A 27,307-nucleotide genomic window follows, 5' to 3' on the forward strand; every position below is an offset into this window, starting at 1 on the left:
AGAGGAGCAGATTGTGCTCCTGCCCTTGGCCCTTTCCTGCCCAAAATACCACTCCTCATTTGGTCTCTCAGGCTCCAAATCACACCTTGCATCTCTTTAATAACAGAATATGGGTAAAAAAACCACATGAGAGGGACTTTGTTATCTCTGGTCACCCATTAGGTGAAATGACCAAAGTTTCCAAAAAATGAGCAAAATTCCAGTTCTCAGTTCTGTTCCTGTTCAGACATTCCAAGTGAAGAATACAGGGAAATCTGGAATGCTCAACAGTGTGGCAGGAATTGTAACATCCAATATCTCAGGAAAGAGAATGAGAATTCTACAAAGCCCATTGAACTGGTGTCACAGTCACAAAATTCCAATTTTGGATCCCAAAAAACTCTGCTAACTTGTTTTAAATTACATGAAAGGCAGACTTACTGTCAACAAGATACAAATCCTGTCCATCTACTTAATCTCTGTCCATCTACAGAGAAATCTTTCATCTTATCCTTCATGCTAAAGAAGAATTAAAATTGCTGAAAGCCAATGACAATCTTCCAGATTTTAAGGGTTTTTGGTTTTATATTGTAAAAGAGGCTTCTGCTCAAAGTTATATACAGGTAAAAAACAAACAATGGCAAATAAAACACAGTCCTGCACAGCCCTTGAGGATATAAGTAATTCCCAGGCCTCCATTATTTAATTATTTTTAAATTTTTAGCTTTGTAGCAAATTCCCATTCCCAGGCATGAAATTACAGTCCTTGTAAATTTCTGCTGAGGAAGCATGGGAAGAAAATGAAATTGTTCTAAGCAATGGGAAGAAAATTGAATTGTGCTAACCAGTTCTAGTGCATGATTCTTGGATTTATGCATCATCCTTGGTGCTTCAGAGTAAAACACTGATAAACATCTCCTACATCTTCTGAGCTTGCCTTGTGCCAAACTTAAGTGCTGATCTACACCAGGACTGAATTGATATTACAGTGAGAAAGCTCAGTGTTTAAAGGATGGGAAGTTTAAGAGTTTTTCTCTTACATTTCAAAAAGAAGGAAAAGGTCAAGTGACTGCTGGCTGCATCTTTGGGTGAACTCTGCCACACAGAGATGGGCTGAGTGGTTGAACATGCATCTGTGTCCTGCACCTCGCTGAAAAACTGAGAATCTCCTCTCCTTTCCCCTCCCGCCCTTGCCCTTCTCTTTCCCCTTGCCCCTTCTTCCCCTTTCCTCTTCCCTCACTGCCATGGTCTGATGTTCTCTGACTTTGTTGCCCTCTTTAAGGCCACATTTTGTGCCCATATTTGCAGTCTTGTTTCCCTGTTCAGCAGAACTGAGCTGTTCCCTCCCCACACCAGCAGTTTCCAGCCCCATTCCAGCCCAGATTTCTCCTCCCTGCTGCCCATGGGATATGAGCACCCTGGGAGGGCTCATCAGGTCACTGCTCCCTCCATCCTGAGCCTGGAAAATGGAGCTGCAGTCAATCCAGCAATTAAATTTGAGACTTCTGAGCCACTGGAAGTGCAGCAGTCACCCTCTAATACACCTACAGGATATTAAACAATGATATCATCAGCCTATGAATAACTTTTCATTCAACCTGCTGCACCAGCAGATGCCAGGTGGCTGCATCTGTACCAACAGAGCACCTGGCCCAGGTACCAAAATAGCTCAGCACAAGAAACTCTTCTGTTTATCACAGGCTTGCTTTAAATGAGCTTTTCAGCTCCTCAGGATATGGCTTGTTTCCCTCTATCTCTGCTGGTAGTAATATCTGCTAATAAACAACATGACTAATACTTGATAATAAACAATAGTAGAAGTCTGCACAAACCAAACCCATGTCTCAAGAGCACTGATATTGTTTCATATCAAAACATTTGGAGGACAAATCTGACAACCTTTTAGTTACCACTGGAAGTTATGATTTAGATTTTTTTTTTTTTTCACACTGAGGAGCAAAACAGAGTTTAGCTGCCAATTAGTCCTACCCTGTAAAGCATTTTCTCACTAATTCTCCTCATTCATTCCACTTAGGATGTGGAACTTATAATGGAGGAGGAGGGGATGAACTAAAAATAGCAGCAGCAAAAAAAGAAAATTAAAAAAAAAAAGCCAATTAGTAGGAATTGAGGAATTGCCACAGTAACCTTTGTCAGGATAAATTTAAGGTATAATGCTCCAAGATAGTTACTATGGTGACCATGGGTCCTTGCAAGGTACCTCTAATGAGAAATGCAGTATCTGTCACACAAGCAAGCAGATGCAGCAGCCTAACAGGCTATTTAAAGACACTTTTCTCCCCTGCCCCCTTTTTTCAAAGAGCAGCAGGAAAATAAACTGCTACTAAAGTAGCTTTACTATGTGCAGTTTTCCAATTTTTTATTTTTTCCCCCACTCCTTCATTCAGTGAACTGTTAAGATCTCAGTGTAAGATTTATCCAAATTGAACAGGTCAGATTTACAAACATTACCCACTCTTTGCCTGCTCTTTGCAAAATAAATTCAACTCACAAGTCATCCAAAACCTCCAAGGAGTGAAAGGTTTTTACCTTGAAAAATTATATAGACACAGGTTTAGAGTAAGAAAACAAGAAAAATGTTTGTGAAAAATTTTGCATAAATTCTCTTATTTGCCAATACAATGTGCAGCTGTTATCATTTAAAAGAATGTATTTTATTAGATGGAAACTATCTCAGATTTATTTTGTTATTTTTATGGGGGTTTTTGTTTTGTTTTTTGGGGGGTTTTTTTTGGTTTTTTTTTTGTTTGTTTGGTACTTTCTCCAAATATACACAGACAATACTCAACAGTGAACAGCTTAAAAAAATAAGGTTTCTCCTTTTTCTACACAAAGTCCACTTCATTTCCAGTGTTTGCAAGCAAAGTCTTTTTCAAATCTGGGCTGTCACTGCCACAAACACCCTCATTAGGGACAAGCTTGGAATAACTTGCTACAGCACACACAAAATGTGTGTGACACAGTTCCCATCAGAACCCTCAATAATAAACTTCAGAACCATGAAAAAATTTTTAAAAAATTGTGTTGCTGCAGCTTTTTGGTACCTCTCAGAGTACTGCAGGCAGCTCTGGGCTCCCCAGCACAGCACAGACCTCAGATCTGCCCAAGGGGCTCCCAAAAGGAGCCCTGGAAATGCTCCAGGGCTGGAGCCCCCTGCTCTGAGCCAGGCTGGGAGAGCTGGGGCTCAGCCTGGGTAGGAGAAGGCTCCAGGGAGACCTCAAAGCACCTTCCAGGGCCTGAAAGGGAGTGAGAAAACCTGAGAGAGACTTTTCACCAAGGCCTGCAGTGACAGGACGGTGGTTTCAAGAGGGCAGATTTAAATTGGACGTAAGGAAAGCGGCTTTTACGATGAGGCTGCCCAGAGAAGCTGGGGGTGCCCCATCCCTGGAAGTTTTCCAGGCTGGATGGGGCTTGGAGCCACCTGAGATGGTGGAACGTGTCCTTGACCAGGGATTGGCAGGGGATCATCCTCAAGGTCCCTTCCCACCCAAACCACTCCATGTTTCTATGATTTCAAGCTGAACACTGAATGGAGAGGTTTGTTCAACACCACCTCAGCCTCAAGCTGGGCACCATCACCCTCCCAAAGCCTGGGCAGTGCCAGGGGTGACTGAGCTGTGCTGGGAGCTCAGGACAGCCCTGGCTCACACCCAGGGTCAGCCCCTGCTCCTGCCCTCACTGCTCACACACACACACCCCTCACTGCAGCTTGCCACTCACTGTTTTTCTTGATCAAGTTCTGGTTTTCTTCATCCCAAACTGAATCTTCATGCAGTAAAAGAATCCTTTTCATGCCTCTTCTTAATTAGCAATAAATTACTAAACTGCTATATTTTTTTTTTCCTTTCTCAATGCTAAAGAGGCAGCTTCTCTCCTTTTAAACACTGCAAATTAAATACTAAAATCTTTCTTTAAGTAATACATCTAAGCCCAAAGCACTCAGGAGAACACACTGTGAAAACCAGATCAATGCTAGCTTGTGATTTAAATAGGTTAAATGTGGGTTTGGCAACTTTGCAGCCAAGATTTTGCATTGATATTAGCAGGTGTTAGATCTCCTTGAAGCTGCAAAAGCTCTGCCAACTCATCAGGAGATGCACAACTCATTAACTCAATTTTGATATAAAAGATGGGGCTGAGAAGCTTCTCTGATGAAGTAACCCTGGAAGGAAACTTTGGTGTGAGTATAATTTATACGTGAGGCCCTCACTTGTCAGAGGAAAAGGTTTTAGCTGAGATAATCCCCTGGCTGGGATTTTACCCCACATTTCACAGCCTACTATTAACAGAATTAATATTCTGCCATGTGTTCTGCAGAGCTGACTTATATTTCAGTTTCAACTTTTTTTAAAAAAAGACAATGAATAAATACTTCAGGAAAAATCCTCCTGACCTAGTAAACTGTCAGAGCAGGAGTCAGAGAGAAAAATTCCCTCATGCAAGAAATGACTCAGTAGATTCTTTCCAAAAGAAGCTTTGTTTATAGAGACTTATACAGATAAGAAGAAAAAAATAATTCTATGAAAGGCACACTAAATCTCTGGCCCAACTCTGTTCTGCTACACTGAATTTATCTAGTTGCAACAAATACCTGAGTTTATCCAGATTATAACTGTTTTGTTGTGTAGTTTATAACTCTTTCAGCTGACCAAAAATATTAAAGCAAAGTTTTCTCTCTTGCTTGGCCAATGCCTTCCCCTCTCAGTTAAAGCCCAGACCTAAACCCACCTGCTTGGCATCAGCACAATCCAAGGGAAAGAAAACACTGAGGAGGAGAAAAGACAACAGGGGAGAGGAGAAATAGAATATTTGAAGCACCCGAAAGAGCTCCTGCCATTGGTGAGGAAAATCTCTATTCCATCCCAAAAAAATCTACCATAAACAGCCTCCAAGCAGCTCCTCTGCTCAGCAGTGCAAATCCTGCAACAACTGCATGTGTGGGAACACCCCAGAAACCTTCAGGTTAGGAGTCAGGAAAAAATCTGTGGACAACAGCAAAACCTTCACCAAGAAGTAAATATTTCATTTTGTGAAGACATGAATCAATAAACCAAGAATCAATAAAATCAGTTTCCATTTAACCACCTTAACAACAGTTACACCAACCTGCAAAGTTTTATCCTGTAACTGGGTGAGGGAAAAAAAAAATCAATAATCTCAGATAATTATACTTGAAATATTTTTATACTTCATTCTTCTATTCACAATGTGTGCTTGCTTTTATTTTCTCTTTTTTCCCCTCAAGTGTAACATTGGATTCCTCTCTCATATCAGGCTCCCTTTTGCAAATATTTTTTTTCCTTTCAACTTGAACAGTTTTCAAGTATCATCTTCTCATTTGGTGAGATCATTCCAAAGAAGTGAAAACATCCTGCCCTGTGCTGATACAAAACATTCTGCTCAAAAAAAAGCTTTTTTTGGCTCACTACTGAGCCATAGGTAAAATATTCACAGATGTATTAAAACCTGGATCCAGTTCCTAAGAGGTAAAAGACAACCCTGAGCTCATCATCCACTATTTAAAGCTCAGATTTTTTTTCCACCCTGTTCATCACTGTGGATTTATTAAGACTGAAGTTCACCTGACAATTCATCATCTTGTCCTCTCTAACTCCTCACATCAGCTCCCTCCTTCACAGTCCAGCACCAGGGACCTTCCCAGCCCTCTGCTCACCCCCCTTCCAACCCAATTCCAAACAAAACTGAGCAGTTCAGGCCCAGCCCACATTCCAGAGGGGCTTGAATGAGGACCTGAGCTCTACAAGTTATTAATCACTTTCTTAGTTAATTAATTAACTTTCCATTTTCATCCCAGAGCAGCTTGGTTTCTCTATCAGCTTCTGGTGGGGAACTCCTTCCCATGTCAAGAATGACATTAATTAGACCCTCCTCACCCAGAAGCTTGTTCATTCCTGACCAGAACTTCAGTGTTCTGGAAATGGATAAGCTCATAAAAATGGATTTATGAGCTACATCTTCCCTGCATAAAGCCCTGTTTACTCCTTCCTAGTTCGGTACACTTAATCAATGCAAGTGTACACATAAAACTGAAATAAACATGTAAATAACCTTCTTTAGAAAGTGTCATCTTCTTTCCTCCATCTTATTATTTGACATATCAAATCTGGAATGTTTCCATGATGTCAGGATCTTTCATAGCCTGAAAGCACCATATAGGATAAGGAGTAATTTGATAAGTGTATATAGGGAGGTTTTAAACACACCTCCTGCACTAGGCAGAAATCAAGGTACTACACAATCCAGACTGAGAGTTGCTCTCCCACTGAGGGCCAGGAAATCAAACAATTCCCAGTGATCTTAGTTCAGAATTGTCAATTATACTTTAAAAATCCAAGACTAGAGCAGAATTCTTCATTGTTATGAAGAATTAGAAATAATGTGCATTTTTCACATGGCAAAGCATGGCAAAGCTCTCACTGGGAGAACCACTGGAAGAGTGGGCTGCAGTGGGCAGAAAAATACCTTGAAGAAGAAAAACTACAGACTTAACATCCCCCATTCCATGCCAAGATTAGACACTTTTATAGGGAAAATCTCAAATTCTATTCAAACTTAGCAGAATACTAGTTTGGGTTTTTTTTTTTAAATTCAGGACCTATAAATCTTTCCATTATTTCAAAGAAGGCTTCAACTTTTTGCCTGTGATCCCAGTTATTATGGTGGCATCGGTGAGGGGGGAAGAAAACAGAATTTCCAAATCAGCATCTGGTGACACATTTGTAACTGCAAAATGAAAATGTCATAAAAGGTTGGCTTTATATACAACAGCATTACTTAACATCTTTTAATGATCTTTTCAAATCACTGTTGTTTCAGCTTTTGTTTCCAGTTAATGAAGGCAGAATTAAATGGATGTCAAGAGTAAGGAATAAATTCAAGCTGATGAAGCACTAATTTTAAATGAGTGTTCTCTTTGACGGAAATACTCACAAACCAGCTATTTTAATTATACTTTTGATCATCTAAAACAAATTAATAGAAATTGGATATTTTCATTTCCAACTTCAGAAAATCCATGCTGCACCCTCATGATTTTTTACAGAACATCAGAGAGCAGGCAGGGAGCCAAATCTGGGCAACATCAGAGTGGAACTTTCATAAATCCTTTGGCCATTAAGGCAGACATAACTGGCAGCCACTCAAGACAATCTTCTTTCATCCCATTAACGCAGCCACCGTGTCACCACAGCCACAAAACACAGCCAAGTGCTCCTCAATACAGGGAGTGCTGTGCTCTAAATTAATCTATTTATCTACAGATATTGATCAAACCAGGTGTGACCTGGAGCTGCACCTAAACCCAAAAGCTCGGTCTCTTACTGGCAGCACAAACAAAAAAATTACCTGAAATGTGTTAGGGAGGTTTTCCACAAAAAATAAAGATGATGGTTAATTGGGAAATGGACTAATATTATTCAGTTCCCTTCATCACTTTGTCCTGCATTCTTTAAATAGTCTAAGTGCACCCAGATGCCCTTCACTCCTTATGTCCAAATATCATAATAGAGCAATTTATTAGGCAAAATTAATTCCAGAGTTTTTTCATCTGTTAGATGAACATACAAGGCACCAGGTGACAGTGAGCAGAAGTATTGCACCAAACTGAATCAATGGAGGAGAACTGTGCAAATTCACATTTCTCACAATAACACACTTCTTAAAATAAGACATGAGTTAGAGCTCAAAGCCTTACCAAAAAGTGGCACTATGACATCTGTAACAGCAGAAAAAAAACAAATAAAAAAGGCTAAGGGAAAAAAAATTCCTCCAGAGAAGGGTAAACAAAAATCCCAAGACAGATTAGGACAAATTTTGGAAAGACAGGAAGTCTTGGAGGACAAAAGAAGGCAAGAGAAAAACCAGTTCCTATGGACATATGCCCATAACTGTTGGCTTTGGGAAGAAAAGGGAAGCTTACAAATGAGTAGGTAGATTTTCAAATCAAAGAATGGTGTAGATTGGGAGGTCCCTCTGGAAGTATCCACTCAAACCTGGAAGTTGGCCACAGAAGTTGGCCATGAAGCCCCAGGTTGGCAGCACAGCAGCAGGCAAGTAAATTATTCTTTGCATTGCTGCTCCCATGCAGGCACAGAGCTCAGGGCAGCTCCCCCTGCCTGCCCAGCCTTGGGCACTGCTGCATCCCACAGAATTCTGAAATAACCTCTGCAACAAGAAAGAATTCTGAATAACCTCTGCAGCAACAATCTCTGCAGCCTGCCTTGTATTCACACTGCAAGGCAAGTCTGACAGAAATTTGGGCTGTGCCAGCTGTGCTGCAGCTGCAAAATTCACTCCCCCATTTGTCTGAGCTCCTGTGGAGGGAACCTCTTTTCTGGCATGGTTTCACTCAGGGTCCCCAAGTTTCTAACATGGATTTTATGAGGAGAGACAACCAACAGAATATCTCAGGTGTGCTGACCACAGGGTAGGTTGGGGCAAAACAGAAATTTTGATTAAGTATCCATCCCACAGAAATACAGACAAACATGGGGAGAAAAAACAATGTTGATTAATACAACTTTCCTTTCTACTTCAGCGTTCAGAAACGTACTGGAAAAAGGACAAACCCCAAAGTTCCATGGAATCTTTTTTTCCTGGGAATATTGGGGTTCTTTTTGCAGGGAAATTAATTCACAGTGTAAGGCTGATAATGTTCACCTTCATCCCCCACTTTTTTCCATCACTCATCAATATTGAAACATGATATTCTAAAACTACAGTCTGAATTTATTGGTTTGAATATGTGTGAATTAAGGGCAAGCACAATTCATTTCAACTCTGACTTCCTTCAGGAAAAGGTATTTCTTCCTGTTTAACTTGTTGTTCCATTGTTATCTAACAAAAGAAACAATTATAATTTTTCTTACATTTTTTTCCCCACATTCCTTGCACAAAGCTGAAAACCCAATTAAAAAGTATTAGCACTTCAGTCCATTTTTTAACATGCCTGCACTTTGTCAAATGCTTCCACAACTGTGCCTAGCACCCATAAATTTCAATACTGAAATAATTTTTTTCAAGTACTGAGGAAATTAAGGAAAAGGTCTGGATTCTTCTATGAGAAAAAAAGGTGTTTTTTTTTTTTTTTTTAATTTCTAAATCTGAATCCTGAAATCAATTACTCTGCCTTTTTTTTCCAAGAGACAGCTTTTGAACCCTGCGAGTCCTACAACCTGTAATCTACTTAGGATTTAAGGGGAAAATTAAGATGACTGGTCTGGATTTTGAGTGATTTATAGCTCATTTAAAACTGGAACAGCAAACTCGTGCTACATCCGTGGGATATTTTGTATAAGGGCCAAACTACCCAGCCACATTTATGTTGTACCTTATTAAACTTAATAAATCCTGTCAGAGACAAACTTGGCCTGTGCTCACCAAGCTCCTGTTTCCCCAGCTGCATACACAAAATATTATAAATAGTGCAAATTGGGCCTTCTGAGGCCAAGGCAATGTTCAGAGAGGTCAGAAAAAGTGCCATGCGGGCTAGATGCAGTGAGTTAGTCACCTCTGATTTAGGAAAAGGCAACTGAAGAAGTGGGAAAAGAAAAAGAATCTTAGGGAAAGTGATGTAATACAAAAGAGGTGCCTACTCAGGGCAGTACCACAGGATTGACATAATCCATACATTGAGTTTTGGGGAAGGGAGGGAAGGGAAGAGGAGAAATAACCCCTCTTTCCTCAATTCTAGACAGAAACAAATGCTAAATTCAAATGCAAATCACAGGAAATAGATTGCCTGCACACTACCTATGGAAATGCATCCTAACTGTTCAGAAGAAATGGCACTGGGGACAGGACAAGGAGAGGAACAGGAACACATTCCTGTTAAACCTAAAAGGGCATTTGTTTTCATCATCATTACAGGGACAGAACACGGGAAAAGGTCTTCCAGTTGGGAAGTGTGGCAACTGCAGGCAGATCTTTGGCAATTCCAGGGAGGACACCTCAGAACCAGCCTTCGTGAAGGTCTTTGCCTCCACTTCTCCATGGGAGAGATGGTCTGATGATGCCTGAAGCCTTGAAATCTCTTCATTTCCAGATGCATTCATATGCACAGCTCAAAGTTCATTTTTTATCCCATGTTCACTTCCCTTAACCTTTCCAGGAGAGCCTTCCCCTGTTCCCACCTCATACAAAGCATTAAATTGCCTTTAAATTTTACTGCAAGTGTCAAACTAAAGCCAAAGGCTTTTATTTTCACTGCTCACCTGAATCTTCTCCCATTTGATCTCCTCTTTGTCCTGTGAGTGTGACCAGAGCTGAATATCAAAATTCCCTCCTATCATTCCTTCTTTCTGTTGCCTCTCCTGTTCTCAGATTTTTTCTCTGGGTTTTGCAGGATCCCTGTGATCAGCCCCCAGTCGGGGTGGGACATTTCACCCCTTACAAAGGAACCAGGACCAGGCAGGACAAGCTTGGGAGGGACCTCAGAAGTTTTCATGGGATGCAAATGGATTCCTTGGGTGCTTCAGCTACAAAGCAGTCCAAAACTGAAGTTTCTCTTTATTACTTCTTCTCTTGCTCTTTCCTTTTTTTTAATTATTGTTTGTTATTTTGCAGTTCTATAGTTTTTGCAGAATCCTGCTCTAGCATCTCCAGTTTTTGCAATGTGCTTGGAAATAAAGATGAACATCATAACTAGTTATTACTATGACTATGACTAGTGATAGTTATATCACCCTTTCCTACCCAAACAATTCCTTTAAATTTTTTTTGTTTGAAAATAATTATTCACTCAAAATTATGTACAATGTTTAAAGATTGATTTGGCTATTAGTAGAAAAAGGCAAGCCTTAAAAAAACTAAAAGTGTATTTAACAACTGTCAAATAAGAGACAAAATAAAAACTATTGCCTTGACAACAAAGGGTGATTTTCATGATTAAGTTAATAGAATTTGACTTGAAGTATCTCAGAAATATCCAGATTATTAAGGCCATAGATTTAACATGAAGACCAAGGGCAACTGCTATGAAATTTTATTTTCTCTTGACAGCAGACAAAGCCTTAATCATAGCAGCTTTGTCTTTAAAACATAAACTGTAACAGCAATGTATGGAAAAAATCATTAATCTCCCATACAGACAACATGTCCTGTCATAAGCAGACACACAAATTAAACACTGACTTGGCAGCTCTGAGAAATAACAATCATCATTTACTTACATATGGGCAATAAATTTATTGGGGGAACTTTTGGTTCAAAATGGGGCAGAATTTTTAGTTCTTGCTCCCTTTGAAAGAGGACTTATCTCAAAGTGTCTTCAAAATGTGCATTGTTAACTAACACTGCAGAAATTGCAGTGTACCACTGCACAGACTTTACAGCTCAATTAATCAAGGCATTTACATCAAATAATTATGCAGCAGAAATGGCACTCATAATTAGTATGCACACAAAGGACTTTTAAAAATTCTTTCATTTCCATGGGTAAAAAACCACCACAATATGGGATAAAAGGTATAAAAGTGAAAATAATAATTTGTTTAATTATTCTTGTCTCATTAGAATGTAACAGAAAAAAAATCAAACCCAGTGAAGTCAATACACACAAAAGTTCACTTAGCAAAACTGAGCATTATACCTATAATTCTGCTGACTTTAAAAAAAAGAACAAAACTAACTGTAGAGTATACGTGTAAGCAAACACACTCCTTTAACCCTGTAACCCTGCTAAAAGACAGGGTAAAACTGCTGACCCAGATAGGAAGCCTGAACTTGGGTGTTGACTTTGCTACTGCAGGATTGCTTCAGCTTATTTTTAATTAGGCAACCTCCAATTAAAAAAAATGAAAAGGCCAAAATTCCATCATGTTCTTTCACATCAGCATCCCCAGGGTCACCAGCACTTGTCAGAACTTGTAAATTTTGCACAAAAGCCTCTCTGATTTGAATTACCAACAGAATTATTTCCTCATTTACCACGACCTGTCCTGTTTGCTCTTCATCTCTCAGCTCCTCACACCAGTCCTATCCTGGGCATCCCAAGCTTTATTCTCCATGGTCCTCACACCAAGGCCAGAAGAGGCTGGAAAATGCAATGTGTGAATGTGCAGAGCCCAGCTGGGCAGTGTCACACATGGGGAAAGCTTCAGCAGCCCAGCTGTGCTGTCCCACAAGGACAGAGGAGAGAACTGATCTGCCCAGACCCTCCCCAGCATCCATCTCCCCCCAGTGCACAGAATGGGGATGGGGAGGCAAGGCAGGGTGTGTGGTACAAAATGAGATACCCTGGGGCACACAACCAGATTACATCTCTTACCATAAATTATGAAGTGATTTAGGCATAAATGAGGGCTGTCATGAAATTTAATTTTAATGGTTCGATAATCAAGTAAGAAACACAATAATTACCGTACCTAGGGTTTTTCAATAAATTCAGACCACTGCTAGTGGAAACACTTTTTTATTCACAGGCATTAATACAATTCCCTCCAAGAGCTGTCTGCTATATTTTTCCATGTCAGAACAACCTGTTGATTACCTCTTTGCTGGGATAAACAAGCTCAGATTTCCCACTGATTACATTCAAAACGCTTGCACTTTGCTCACTGCAAAGCTCCTTTAACAGTGCAGCTGACTGCTTCAAGAAACAGCTTCTATTCTTCCTCAAGAAACTGGAGACTCAGCTAGTCCAGAAAAAATCTCTGGAGGCTGAGCTTTCCAATATCAGACATGAGAGAATTTGCTTCCCTCATCATCATCACATGTCATGTGTTCCACCAGAGAGGAAACAAAACATGTTGACACCACTGGGTGATATTTGAAATTAGCTGAAGACATTGCCAACACCTCAACCCAACTCACTGCAGCCAGAACTTCCACAGAAAAATTTGGCAGACATCTTTTCATCAGGACACCAAATCTCCAGTGCATTTCCCTGTGGATATTGAAGTTTTAAAAAATTCCTGCAGATGTAAAGCAGCAAAAATTAATTTGAGTTGGAATTTAGCTTTGCAATGAAGCCTAAAATTATTTTCAGGAGTTCAACAAACAACCATCCAAAACTCTTGCTTCTCTGTTTTCTTCAACCAACCTCACAGGAGAGGGAAGAAAAATCTCCTGTCTTTTCCTTCTCTACTCCAAAGAAATCTTGGTTTTCCTCTCTCTCCATCATAATCTTGTGGGGAAAAAAGACCTCAGACTAAAACATGTCACTAATTGTCCCACAATGGGATAGGAAGGAACATTTCAAGTCATGTGGAAAGAAGAGATGGGAATATCAAGTCTCTAATTAACATCTTGGGATATAGGGGAAAAAAAAGGCTGATCCTTTCATTTGTTTGTCTGCAAAACAAGCAATGATGAAAGATACAAAGATGAGTGAACAAAATAATCACTGAGCCCAAATTATCATTTCTGACTATAAAATGACAGGGAGCAAAATGTTTCTCTGTCCTAAAATAGAGGGAGAAGGGTGTCACTTCTCAGAAACACTGCTTATATATATCTCCAATAACAGTTACAATGCACACAGTAAATAATCCCAATTATTGGCTTTAAAAGTACAGCAAATTGTAAGTTTAAGCTTTTCTGAAAGCTAAAATGATAATTTTCACTAGTCAGCAGAATAATCTTACTGTAGAAAAAGGCATCTATTTTCCAGATAGTTTTTTAATGGCCTAAAGGATGTCTCTTTTCCTAACTAGTATAATGCCAGTTTTTCCTGACATATGCAGTGTTATTGTAGCAGTTATTATTGCCCTGTCTCTAAGTTAACTGAAGCAAACTGCCTTTCAGACCTTAAAATAAAAATATTGTGCATCATTCTACATACTTGATCAATTTTACATTAATACAAATATGACAGAACAGGACAGGGTTGGAATGCACCAAATAATGTGGATACCACAAAATGTATCCCACAAAATGGATCCCAGGGACTGCCCTTGATGGGCTCAGAAGGGTTTGGCAGTGCCAGCACTGATCTGCTGGCAATCCCAGACTTTCTTTGGCATTTCTCTTTTGATCTCCTCACCCTTCCCATTGCCAGCACCATGGTCAACTGTACAGCTTCATTATAAATCACATTATATTACAGAGAGTGTTCTATTAAGTGCAGCATCCATCAGGATTCCTCATTTTCCATGGGAGCAATGAAAGAATCCCCTACAAATTCCCTCTCAGGAGGGAAAAATATTCTACAGTGACAACTCTGTAGTGTAGAGAAGAGAAGCAACATATCAAAATTCCCAAATTATTTTACTTTCTAAGCATCCAAAGTGGGAAGCAAAAGAGGCCAGAGTAAGCAGGATGCAGCATTATCCTTCTTTGTGGGTCTGGAGGCAGAGAATATGAAAACACTCAGACTCCCCAGCAATAACAAAAGGGACAAAGAAAACAATTTCCTGCTACCTCCACTCTGTCAGGATGGGAGATTTCAAAGTGAGGGTGATGAATGGAGGCAGAGTAAATTACAAAAGGAAGAGAAAGTGACCAAAGCTGGCAAAAACTCACTATTTAAATAAAGGTAGAATGAGGCAAACATTAAGAATGAGGGCAGCATCAGAAAAGGTACAGGGGAAATGAAGGAAATAATGAACTTGATTGAAAAGCCTCTCTTGAAATATTAATCAGGTATTAATAACCATCAATATCCAAAAAAAAAATCCTAAAAGGAGACTCCAAAAGAAGAGGGATGTGTTGAAAATCTTTGTATACTTGGGTTGAAAACCTTGGTTCAAAAGCAGATTCCAGGGAATGCCTGCCCTGTATTAAAATACAAAGATCTGGAGCCATTGCTTAAAAAGGGAAAAGATTTCTCCTTCTTTTATTTATTTTTTCTCTTTTTCCCCTTCAAAGAGCAACAAAAGCCTTTTTCTAAGAGCAGGAAGCTAATCGTAAAGCCCAGTGTATGTTTCACGTGCTTTTCTGTAGTAGATCTATTGGAATAAGAATTAAAGCTCATGGCAACATAGAAGCATATACACAGTTTTACAATGAAAAGCACTTACCTTCAAGAAATAGATAATACATGAGTTTAGAAACAATGAAAAACTGTGCCATTTCTAACCAACAAGAAAAACAAATTTTGCAATAAGAAGAAAAATAACTGTAAATGTTTAAATACCTGCAACACATATGCAATCTCCTTTGATAAATGACTGTTTCAAAAGACTTAGTGAAAGGGTTTATACCCATCACAATGTAGTGATTTAAGGATATTTAAATCCATAGGAAAATAAAATTCAATCAAAGGGATGCAAAGAAATTTTGTAACCTGATTTGTTACTTTAATTTCTATCTGTTATATATTGCCCCAAAAACTGGGAATGAAAAATTTTCCAGGGGTTTTAAAACTACAAAAACAATGCAAAAAACCAATAGGCATAAAAATAAAATTATAGAACAATATATATAGGAAGAAAAATATTTTGGTGACTGTTGCACTCACATTCTCTGATAAAATCCCTTCGCCCAGGATTTCTCTCCTGGGAAGCTGAGAAGCCTCAGAGAAAAGGAAAACAATTCCTATCTAATTTGCTTCTCCTGTGTTTTGCTCATGTGGAATGTGTTTGGAGAGTGTTTATTAACAATAAATTTGTTTCATTGGTTTCTGGTGTGAGTTTTTTTGACTCTTTGGCAAATCAGAGCGAAGCTGTGTCAGGACTCTGGAAAGAGTAATGAGTTTTCATTATTATCTTTTTAGCATTGAGTATCTTCTCTTATTCTTTAGTATAGTATAGTATATTTTAGTATTCTTTAATATAATATAGTATCATAAAGTAATAAATTAGCCTTCTGAGAACATGGAGTCAGATTCATCATTCCTGCCTTTGTCAGGACATTCCCAGCAAATACAATAACTGTTTAGACTGCTTTTTAAAAAAGAAAAAAGGCAATTCTTTCCAAATAAAAGGAAGAAGCACTGTATGTTACTGATGGTTTTGTCCACTGCTTGGTAAAATTCAACCTGAGTTTGAGTCAACACATTTCCACTTGGTTGTGCTTTGGGAGTCACCAAGGCAAAAAGAATTCCAAATGTGCTGCTATTTTACCTATTCTGTAATTCTTTTTGACAGCTGCATTCCTTGCAATTAACATGGTTTGACTTTGAACTTAATATTCAGCCAGGGATTTGCAGACATCAAAACATCTCTCTTTAACCAAGTTTTTAAATTCTCCCAGAGAGGAGAGCAGTGCAGGGAGCCCAAAAGCAAGATTCCCTTTTTCACATTATCACCTTTCCAGGATGAAATTGGAATTCAGATGCAATGATCACCTGAAGGAGATTAAGCAGGCCGCCCTGGGCTACAGCCAGCAGCAGGAACCTGAGGCAGGTGTGTAATGGCAAATAATGGTTAATAATGAGCTGTACACCACTCTAGTAGGGTTACAAGAATCAATACCCACAACAGCCTTCTTGATCTGAAATATATTTTCCCACAGAGATTGGAATTGCTTTTTCTTCAATTCTATTTTTCTTTCCTGGAGTTTTCTTTGTAGGAAAAGCGAGGAAATGGTTGGGGAACCACATAAAGAAACTTTAAAACTGGGAAAGGATAACAAACTACTGAGTTCAGGTTTTAACACCAGGATTACATTCAGAGCACGTGGAAATTACATTCAAACACTCTACAAAAGTTGAATGAGCTGTACACCTCAGTACCAACTGCTTTGTATTTCATTATTTCCAGGATCACTACATGCAGAGCCCAAATAAATTTACGTGAGATATTGCTAAAACTTAGCGATGCACCCCCAAGAAATAAAACTTTTCTATTCTTTGACATGTGTACAATGCTTAAAAAGAACAACAGGCACCTAAATGCCATCAGTTGTGTACAGAAAAGCACCAGGGCTAACCCTGGGCCCTTTGGCAGAGGCAGCACTCACCGCTGGCACTCCCCGGCGTGCAGAATTAAATCCTCGTTGTTCCTGGCACTGATGGTCAGCTCATGCTCTGTGGAATTGAAGACATCAAGAAGGAGGTGGCACTGCCTGGTGCTGTTCAGATGGAGGGAAAAAAACACCATTTCAGTGATATTATTGTAGGTTATTAAAATGAGTATTTATACATGGATATAAATATATATACAAAGAATACATTCATTCGCATAGAGGTTTTATCTCCTCCTCCAATTGTAAGAATATCCTTACAAAAAAAGAACTTTTTAAAAATAGATTTTTCTTTTTTTGCTAACAAAGCAGAGGGGTGCATCCTAAAGAGAAGCAGTCCCATGACAATTCTGTCCTGCACAATATCAAACCCTTTGTTCACCTCTCTACATTCTCACTTTGCAGCTTTCACATTCACTTCTGTGGAGAAAGCCACAGACATTTTTCAGTTCTTAAAGCCTTCACATAAAAAAAAAAAAAAAAAAAAAAAAAGAAAAAAAAAAAAAAGAGTTGCATTATTTTAAATTACCTTGACATTACCTCTTTAAGACACAAATTTGCAAGCAAAAATTTAAATTGGTTTAAGTTCATTATAAAGGAGAAATTCCATTTCCATGGCTTGTCTACAGACCAAAACAAGCTGGCATTTGGAGCACTGAACTTTGAGAGGAATTTCTCTGAGAAGGAGAACTCTCTCCCCTCTGTAAGACTGGGAAACACAGGCACTTCTCACAGAAAAACTTAACATTTGTTGGCTACTATCCATTGTTTCTAAACTTATATTCAAATCCAAATTTCCCTAGATGCATTTGATAGAAATACACCACTTTCACTTCTGGTAACCTCAGAAAATAAAAGTGACGAAGTTGCAGAATACAAACCTTACTGCAGAAGTTAATTCAATAAACCTTTTCATCATAATTAATATTTTTATAATATTCACCATTCTTATTATGTAATACTAATAAAAATTTACTACTCATTTACTACTTAATACAATTAAGTGTTAATATTTTAAATTATTTTATTCAAAGTAAGATTGTGGAAATTTTTTTTCTAATTTACAACCTTTTCTTCCTTGTGAGAATAAGCAGAAATAGCAGCATTGATGATAAAAATATAATACACATGAAAATTTATTGGAACCAGGTACCAAAATGCCAAATCCTATCAGACAGCTGCAATAACACTTTACCAACCTATCTAAAATTCCAAACTTTCCAAGAGGCCACTGAACAAACTAGAAATATCCCCAAAAAGGAAGAAAGGAATATTGGTGAGAGTTGTCAGAGTCATCCTTCAACGTGCATGATCAAGCTACAGCCGTGTGTCTAGGGCAACCAAGAATATTTGTATTTATATTTATATTATTTATTTTTATTTACTGCACAATAGTTTACAACTGAACTGAAATGCTATTCCAAAGGCAATTAAACTCAGAGGGACAAGAGTTTAAGAACTGTTCTACTCTGAAATACATTCTCTGGTCCATAATACAACTCTGTTCTGAAAATCAAAGATGTCCTTGCAGAGCACACAGAGGAGGAAATGTTTTGCCAACCCTTGGGTTGGGAACACTCCCAGGACAAGCCCAGGAGGATGAGGTTGGGGTCACCAAGTGACAATAATGTCACCTGCAGCCAGGCACTGCAAGACAAGCAAGCACTGCTGGGGTCAGGACCAAATCTCTTAGCAAAAATATTAAAAAGCAAAAGTGGGGGGGGGGGGTGGAGGCTTTTTTAATATATATTTTAAGATATTTCTCTCTCTTCCTAAAACCCCAATGATTGCTGAGTATAGAGGGGGATGCAGGGAGGCAGCTGAGTGCCTGAAGCAAACTTGTCAAAACTCAAGAATTTAGAAGAGATAAGGAGATGTGGCTCTTGTTAGAAACTTCCTTCCTCAGAACTCACAAGAAAGAAAGAACTGGGAGGGCAGTGCTTGAGTCAGTTACCAGGAAGGAATGGAAAAGAAAAGGGGGAACAGCTTTTATCAGCTTCTGCCTCATCTTTGGCAGAGTGGGACAAGACCTGTGAAGTCTCAGACACCTCTGCCTCTCCGGCAGATACAAGGCGATGGTCTGGAAGAGAAACTTCCAGTGCAGATTAGCTTTAAAAACTTCATGTGGAAGGAATTTGTTATTTCTGCCACAGCAAACCCAAACAAAAAACATTCAAGCCTCCTGAAGTATCTTCTGGCAGCAGAGCCAAAGTTTGCAAACAAAACAATTCATGCCACAAAGGACCTACACAAGCAGCTGCCCCTCAGGACTAACAACATTGATTTTAAAAAATCCCAAATATGAATTCTTGAAAATTATTCATCACCATGACATTTATTTCCTCCTGCTCCAACACTATACAAAATAGACATATAGAAAAAAATAATTATTTCCTTGCAATTTTAAGTTAATTCACAAGGAAATCTTTAGGTAAAAATATATATATACATAAAATTTGAAGTTACAGAATTATTACAGTACCTTGAAAGCTTAGAAGAATAAGATATTAGTGTGAAAGAATTGAAAGTAATATTAAGACTGTAGGAAAAGGTAGCACTAGATCTTCAGAATAAATACAGGACAGTATCAAAGAGACTATTATAGCAATGAAAACCAAATGCAAGTAAAGATTAATTTTTTTTTAATTATTAAAACAGGAAGCACCAAACAGAAGCTCCATCCAAGTAAGGAAACCAAGAAAGCATCAGCTCTGGAAAATCAGAGCCAAAAAATCAAATGCCAAATCAAATGCCAAAAAAAAGTTTAAAAATAAGGAAGAAAAGAAACCCTGAAGTTGTTAAAGGACAATTTGCTGAAGATCTGAGAGCTAGCACGAAGTTTTATCTTTTTTTTTCTTTAACATTCTGCAATTAGTAGGACTGTGTAGAACTCATGATGCTGAGTTAGGAAAGTTCCAGGAAAACAAAGAAGTAACAATAAAGCCAAAAATAAATATCAATTTTCCCTCCAACAGAACATACAGAAGGCCATCCTTTGCAAGACAGGAATTAAAGAACTTATTTCAGTGTCAGTAAAGGAGATTTGAGAGGCAAATCATATTCATGCAAGTTTGATAAAGAAACTTCAGTAAGATTTTGCTGAACTCCTATATTTTAGTGCAGTCAGAAATGTGTTGCTTAAACCAAGCTCTTTACCAGAAAATTCCAAACATCAAATTGTTTTAAGGATTTGAAGGCAATTTACCAAATCTTGGACCACTTGTGCTGACCTCAACACTATGTAAATCAGGTTTTTTTAAAATCTGCCAGCTTACAAAAAACCCTTAAACCACTCAAAATAATAAATGGATCTAAAGTTGATTACATTGTATACCATAATTGCCCATAAATGCCCTACTGACATGTTTGGCAGAGAAACCCCAGTCATAAGCCACAGATGTCTGGAACAGGGCAAGACTTGCCCATATATACACACAATTTATTCTCCCTTTCCCAAAAGATCCACCACCATGTCAGAGTTTACACTAAATATTTTATTGGTTGAGGAGGGTGGATTTTGAGTCCTCTAAGTTGAGTTAAGTAGGTGTTAGCTACCATTCATCTCAGAGAAGGCAGAGAACACCATCCCCCACATTTCCCACATTCTGAAGGGTCACCAGTGGCTTCCCAGTCTTTTTTAGGGGTCATTATTTGTTACCAGCTCCTTCCGAAGGTTAGGGATGAACAGATGCAGAATAAATCAGTTTCTGTTTGGGTGGGCTGGGTTGGTGGTTTAGGATGGTGTCAGACACACAACATGAAACCATCACCAGCACTGCTGGACCAGGAACAGACACCAGGATACAGAACAAAAGCTCATGAGAGGGTTTGACTCTTCTTCCCATCTAATGGGAAGGAAGTCTGGTCCAAAAACTCAGCCTACCAAAAAATGACAGCACTCAAACATTTTTTCCATTTTGATAATCTTCCTGATTTGTTCATGGTGCTTGCTTTTGAAAAATCTTCCATAAGTATCATGTTCAAGATTTCCTTTCACAAGTGACACAAAACTGCAGAAGGTTCTAGAGGTAAAAACTAGAATTAGAAGGAAATGTTTTCAGTAGATTGATTTATCATCTGAACATCTCAGAATTACAAATTTAAGTCAATGCTGATATCAAAAAACAATTAAGAAATCTTTTTTTTAATTTGAAGTTTAGTTAGTTCAACAATGTCTTAGAGATTTAGTGTATAAATGAATTTCTGTTATCATCTACTGTAGAACTGAGAACACAGCACAAGCAAAAGTTAGCAGCACAATGAATCATGCTGTATTTTTAAAATCTTACAATGCCAGTTATGGTTCCAAAAACAGTCACAAAACTGGGGCCATGGGAACTTTAGGCAAGTGACAATGACACTGTGATCTAAAAATCTCTTTCAGGAGGATTGTGATTACTTGAAATGACAGCTGAGGATATTCTTCAGTAACACTGAACACAGAATTAAACCCCAAATGCAGCTGCAATGATGGCTCACTTCAGTGAACAATCTCTGCCGTTCTGTCTCCAGCTCAGTTTAAAAGTCACTTTAAACAAGAAATTCTCAGGAGGGCTGGCAAGTTTTCTGCATCCTGACTCATCTCCCTTTCCCATCAACTGAAATCATGGAGCATTTTCAGATCCACTTTTTAAAATTTCTTTTCTTCTGTTTTCTTTGAGCAGCCATTGCTGCACAGAAAGGGACAGACAGGGAAGAGAAGCTTTGGGTCTGGTGACAATGGTGTGACAGATGACAACCCTGTTCTCCAGAATCCACTGACCAACACAAAGAGCAGCACAGCACAACAATGATCTACACCACCTTTGTTGATGCTCTTGTGTCTTCAGTAGGGCCTCTTTAATTTTTAATAAATTATCTAACTTCAGATGATTAAGTCAGTTTCTCCACCTTACTGGCAAAAGGCCTTTCCACAAATTCCAAGAAGAGTCCTCATCTGACTTCTCCCAGTTGTAAACCTTTGCACTTATGCTAAATATTCCCAGCACATCTATAAATATTTGCAGATTTATGTTCTGACATCTCCATGTGTCAAACCATACATATTTAACATCTGGATCCCAAAAATCAATTCTCTTAATCTGCAAGCTGCTTTCTGCTGCTCTTTCATGAACCCACTGCAATGTTACAGCATTAGCAGGAGTTAAATACCTCTGATTACCAAGATAATTTAACTATTGGGTGTAACCTCCCACATGTCATGAGTTACCACTCAGTAGAATCTATATTGAGCTCAATAGTGTATAAATAAGGAATATATTTTAGAATGACATCCACTCCTGAGAACATTAATATAAATCCATTGCTTGACAGATTTTCCTAATGATTTGTCAGTTTAATTGCAGCAAATGAGAGCTTTCTTTGCTTTATTTAGTTGAATTTGCATGGTTCCAAATTTGACTGACTTTTATTATTAATATTTTTCATTAACAAAACAGTGAATTTAATACTAATTATTTTCTCCATGTAAAAACATCATATCAATTTAAACATGTCATATCTCAGTCCTCCTCCAAACAAACATCTTGCTCTTCAAGCAACCAAACAAGAGATGTTTTCCTCCACCTTTCAAAGCTCTATGACATATTGAGCACCAAAATATTAAAAAAGAGAAGACTATAAGCAGCTGCCTATCAGTAGGTGACTGATTCTCATTCTGAATGTAGCAAATGTGAACAATTAATTTAAAAATCTGGCTATATAAAACCAACAAGGGTTTCAGGAATTGCTACATAACTTTTCATCATATAACAAAAAAGTCTGTTAGAGCACAACTGAAGAAACAATGCTGTTTACTCTTTCCCTTGTATAAGTTGTAAATATACAATAATCAGGATTTCTGATCCAAACTTTACATGTTGCAATTTATTGTAGTGAAACTATGAGCAACCTTGGAAACTGGAATGGAAATTCTAAAAATATGTCTGATTTTATTAAACCTCAAATTTCTACCCACCCAACTGAGGATCTCCTGAGAACCCTCATCAAAGCCAAGATTTCTCTGTCTCCAAACCCTCAATGAAACCAAAAAACAGCACCCTAACTTTAAATACAGAACATGAGTAGTCTCAGATTAGGGAGCACTGCAGACTGTGCTGTGAGCTGATGTCTTCTGGACAAAACCAAATCATTTGATCTAAGGATGTACATTAATGATACAAAGGACAATTACCTTGAACCTACAGTTAGGTGAACTGGCACTTTGAATTAACAATGTCAGACCTGATTTAAACCCAGAAACAGAGTCTAAGGCTCAGCACTTGCCAGAAGAGATCTGCAGCTGATGTCTCTTCTTGGCATTAAGATAGAAAGAAAAGTATTCTGGCAGCTTTAAGATAGAAAGGAAAGTATTCTGCCCCCCCCCAAAAAAAATTAAAGATTAAAAATCTTATCATCTTGAATTTGTAGAATTTCCAGGTAAGAATATTATTATATATCTGGATTCTCAGCTTAAAAGTGAAGGTACCATCCCTGAGGATTAACTTCATCTACAAACTCAGACTGTCTCACCACACATGTAGAAAACATGATCAACATTTTCTGGCCTTTGTAGACTCTTATTTAAGACACTTTTGTACTGATGGAACAGTGGCAAGGGACACAAGGGGACCACCAGCAGGTCCCTCACAGTGGGCAGAGCACATTACTGAATTCTTGTCAGACCTGCAGTATTATTTCTGACATATTTTCATGCTTTTTTATAAAGGCAATAAGGAAGGACATTCAGTGCCCATAAAAACTGGCAGATAAGACACCTGAGAGGAACAACAGGTATAAAGAAGATTGTTCAAGACAACCCATATAAGTTTCAACAGCAGACTTCCTTAGAGCTAACAGGATATCAAAATGAGGAGACTATCTCAAAACTATCAACAGAATGTTTCTATACACTGAAGCATCTGCAATCCATCTCCAGTGACAGTTTAAGGACAGATCATGGGATCCCCAGTGGCAGCCTGGAACCTGCTGGGAACTGCTCTGCCTGGAGGCCTGGGAGCACAGCAGGGTTTGGGGCTGAGCCCTGGTATGGAATCAATTAATGTGGTAAGGCAATTACAGGAGATAATTAGTACAATTTTACTATATAGATGTATCTACATTTTATGGTAAATAAGTGGTTCAGTAAGTAGATCCTTGAAGCCCTTCAAGATTTCATTGAGTTGCAGGACAGAGTGGGAGAACTTTCAACAATAATTCCTTATCCCTTATACCCCATTCCAGGGCATTCCTGATGATGCTCCTGCGACAGTCCCCTCCCTGCTCACACCAGCAAGCAGAGCCAAGGAACACAGGGAACATCCTCAGAGGGAATATCTCCCAGCACAAGGCTGCTCTGCCAGCCCCTCTGGGTGCAGACAGCTGAGGGAGCACAGGGTGACACCCAGGGAAGGACCTGGGAGCAGATGAGGGGCTCCTCAGGGATGTTCTGTCAGTTCTTCACTGACACAGCATCCTCTGTACCAACAGCAGGGCTGAGATCTGAATCAGAATTGGGTGTGGGCAGAGCAGAGATCTAACCCAGAATTGGGTGTGGACAGAGCAGAGATCTAACCCAGAATTGGGTGTGGACAGAGCAGAGATCTAACCCAGAATTGGGTACAGGGAGAGAAGAGATCCCAACCAGAATTGGGTACGGGCAGAGCAGAGATCCCAACCAGAACTGGGTGTTGGAAGAGCACAGATCTGAACCAGAATTGGGTGTGGGTAGAGCAGAGATTGCAATCAGAATTAGGTGTTGGAAGAGCAGAGATCTGAACCACAATCAAAAGTGGGCAGAGCAGAGATCTGAACCAGAATTGGGTGTTGGAAGAGGAAAGATCTGGCCCAGACTCAGGCAGCAGATCAGGCACTGCAGTGTGACAAGGGCTGCATCCACCCCATTTCAACCCCCCAGAGCAGCACAAACAAAGGTTATAGGAATCTGTTGTCATGACTAAATAACTGAAGATATATTTGAGGTGTGGTTAATGAAACTTCTCCCCATGAGGCAGAACTTGTGCATAAGTGGAAGCTATAATTTTGCTTAGATATTTAAAAAACAAAGCCAAGCCTAAATCCCCAGTTGTTTCAGTGATATTTCCCAGGCACTTCTGCTCCAGCAGCTAAATAGAAGAAATACCAATTAAATTTGGAAGACTTCTACATAAACCATAATCTTTATGTTACAGTGGGGGGAGAAGTGTTTTCATTAACAATTTTCCTGAGCTTTTTTCACTAAAGGCCTAAGGGAAGAATCAATGCTCAGAGTCTTTTTAGTTTGATTTGACTTTTTAGGCCCAGGAGTTAGTAGGCTAATGTTTCTTACTTTTGTGGAGGCAAAAATGTAAAATAGAAACAATAAAATGAAAAAGAAAAGGAAAAAAAAATTAATCCAGATAATGAAAGCAATGATAACTTCCATTCTGAAATGACAGCTAAGGAGGTAAATTATAAAATACAATTTCGTGTAATGACTAAACAAAAATAGCTCAGCACCTCAGACAGTACTTAAGCAATGAAGTCTCAGTTGTAAACCAAAAGGAAATCAGACATGAGTTTTTGCAAGAGCAAGTAAAAAAAACCCAATTATAATTTGCTGTCATTGTGTCTCAGATATTGGCAGAGATTATCAACAGTAAAAAACAAATTGTTTCCTCTAATGATGAAAAGCTGTCCTTAGCAGATTGAAATACATATTTCTGCCATTTTCCCTCTAAATTATAATATCAAATTCTGATGGAGAACCTGCACAGGGATGCACAAGAGCAAAGGAACAGTGTTACAGATCACTAAACCAATAACATGGAATGAGCAGTACGAGAGAACGCAAAATCCATTCATGACTTAGCAAACAATATATACCTAAAGTACCAACCAAAATAAAAAAAAAGCTTTTAGACAGGTCTGGCAAGAAAACATTTCTGAGAGAAATGTAAATATTACAGTCTTTTTCTCTAACTCAGTAAAGCTTTTAGGCACCCTGAAAAGCAGGCACATCTTTAACTACATCTCCAACCATGAAACCACTGAAAGTTTCCATGACTTAACAGATCTGAGTGGTGAACAGGGAAAGGAGGAAGGAAACACACACAAGGTGAGATCAACTGGAGCCGCTAAACACAGCACCAGCTGCCACACAACAATTGTGTCCTGCTAACTCAGAAACTCTGAATTATCACCTCCATCTGTGTGTAAGGATTTCAGGATTAAATGCCTGCCCCACATCAAGAACTCCAGAGAGCAGATTGACAAAGCAGGGCTGGGATAACCTTGGCCTACACAAAACACAGCTGGGGAAGCCAAGCACAAAAAGCCAAAATCCCAACAAGGGAGAGTCAAATAAAAGCATCAGGTTGCATTTGAAGCTTTTGTGGAAGGTTTGCAGCTTCACTCCCAATCCACCCTATAAGGAATTGCAGTGAACCACAGAGCAGTCTGTTCATTAAAAATATACATTTTGAGAGCATGGAGAGCTTTTTTGACACTGAATGGAGGGAACTAGGCATTCAAATAATAAATGAAATCTGGTTATTTTATTGAGCCTTCTTGAAAACTATTTTTAGCTGATGCTGTGGTACTTCCAGGTTGTTCAAGAGAGATCACTTATTCACTCTTGAAAACCTTTCAAAGGCTGAAGAATGTGCCTTTGCAGGGATGAAACTGAATATCATTAAAAAGGGGCCCAGAATTTTGCAAACAGTTGTTCTGGATACTGTGTTCTGACTTTGCCAAGTAGCATCACATTTGCTTTACTTGAGCAATTCCTAACATAATAAAACCATGTTATGCTACACTTTCAAGCAGCAAAATGCTCAAGAAACTTGCTTACTAATAGAACCATATGGTTTCATAAGAGCTGGACACAAATGACTCACTAAAAATAATCTTGTTTGTCTCATTTTTGAACATTTTCTTTAAAAAAAACTATTGCAGAGTTTCAGTGTCTTTGCCTAATGTAAAATTCCCTTGCTATCTGCAAAGGTCATTATTTGCTGTACCCCCTGTGGGTAAGAACAGGATCCCATCCCTCTTGGCAGTGTCATCATTAAAAACTCCACTCCCTTGTCAGTCATCATCCCTTCAGCAGGAGAAGTTGCTTTAAACATATGCTTTAGCAAAAATCCCCTCTTATCACTCTTCTTGCTCCAGACTCTCCAACTTCTCTTCACGTTCAAGCCTAAAACTTTCCTTGATGCTTTAATTCCTCTGCTCACAGCCCTGTTTTTCAGGCTATGTTGCTGCCACAGGCTGTCCATCTATCCTTGGACATTTCTGCCATGGTATGATACTGAGGACTCAATTCTTTCCTTTGAAAATTAAATATTCACCCAGTATCTCCTAGACTGGCATTTCCTCCTTGCCCATCTTTCAATTTCTGCATTTTGTCATGAAAAGGGTCCCAGGCCCAGCAGGAATTTCTTGGATCAATTATGTTCCCTCTCAACCATTATTACTGGTGTTGCAT

At 38.8% G+C, this 27,307-nt stretch overlaps 1 protein-coding gene across 2 annotated transcripts in view; it reads right to left on the minus strand.

Annotated features, from left to right (window-relative positions):
- TRAPPC9 (trafficking protein particle complex subunit 9) overlaps positions 1-27,307 on the minus strand; it is a 450,475-nt gene that overhangs the window by 277,645 nt on the left and 145,523 nt on the right. For both annotated transcript variants that reach the window (XM_059482105.1, XM_059482097.1), the window contains one exon: positions 16,861-16,971. In XM_059482105.1, coding sequence (XP_059338088.1) covers positions 16,861-16,971 — 111 coding nt within the window. The remainder of the gene's footprint in view (positions 1-16,860; positions 16,972-27,307) is intronic.

This window comes from Ammospiza nelsoni, chromosome 1, assembly GCF_027579445.1.
Source record: "Ammospiza nelsoni isolate bAmmNel1 chromosome 1, bAmmNel1.pri, whole genome shotgun sequence".
Lineage (NCBI taxonomy): Eukaryota > Metazoa > Chordata > Aves > Passeriformes > Passerellidae > Ammospiza > Ammospiza nelsoni.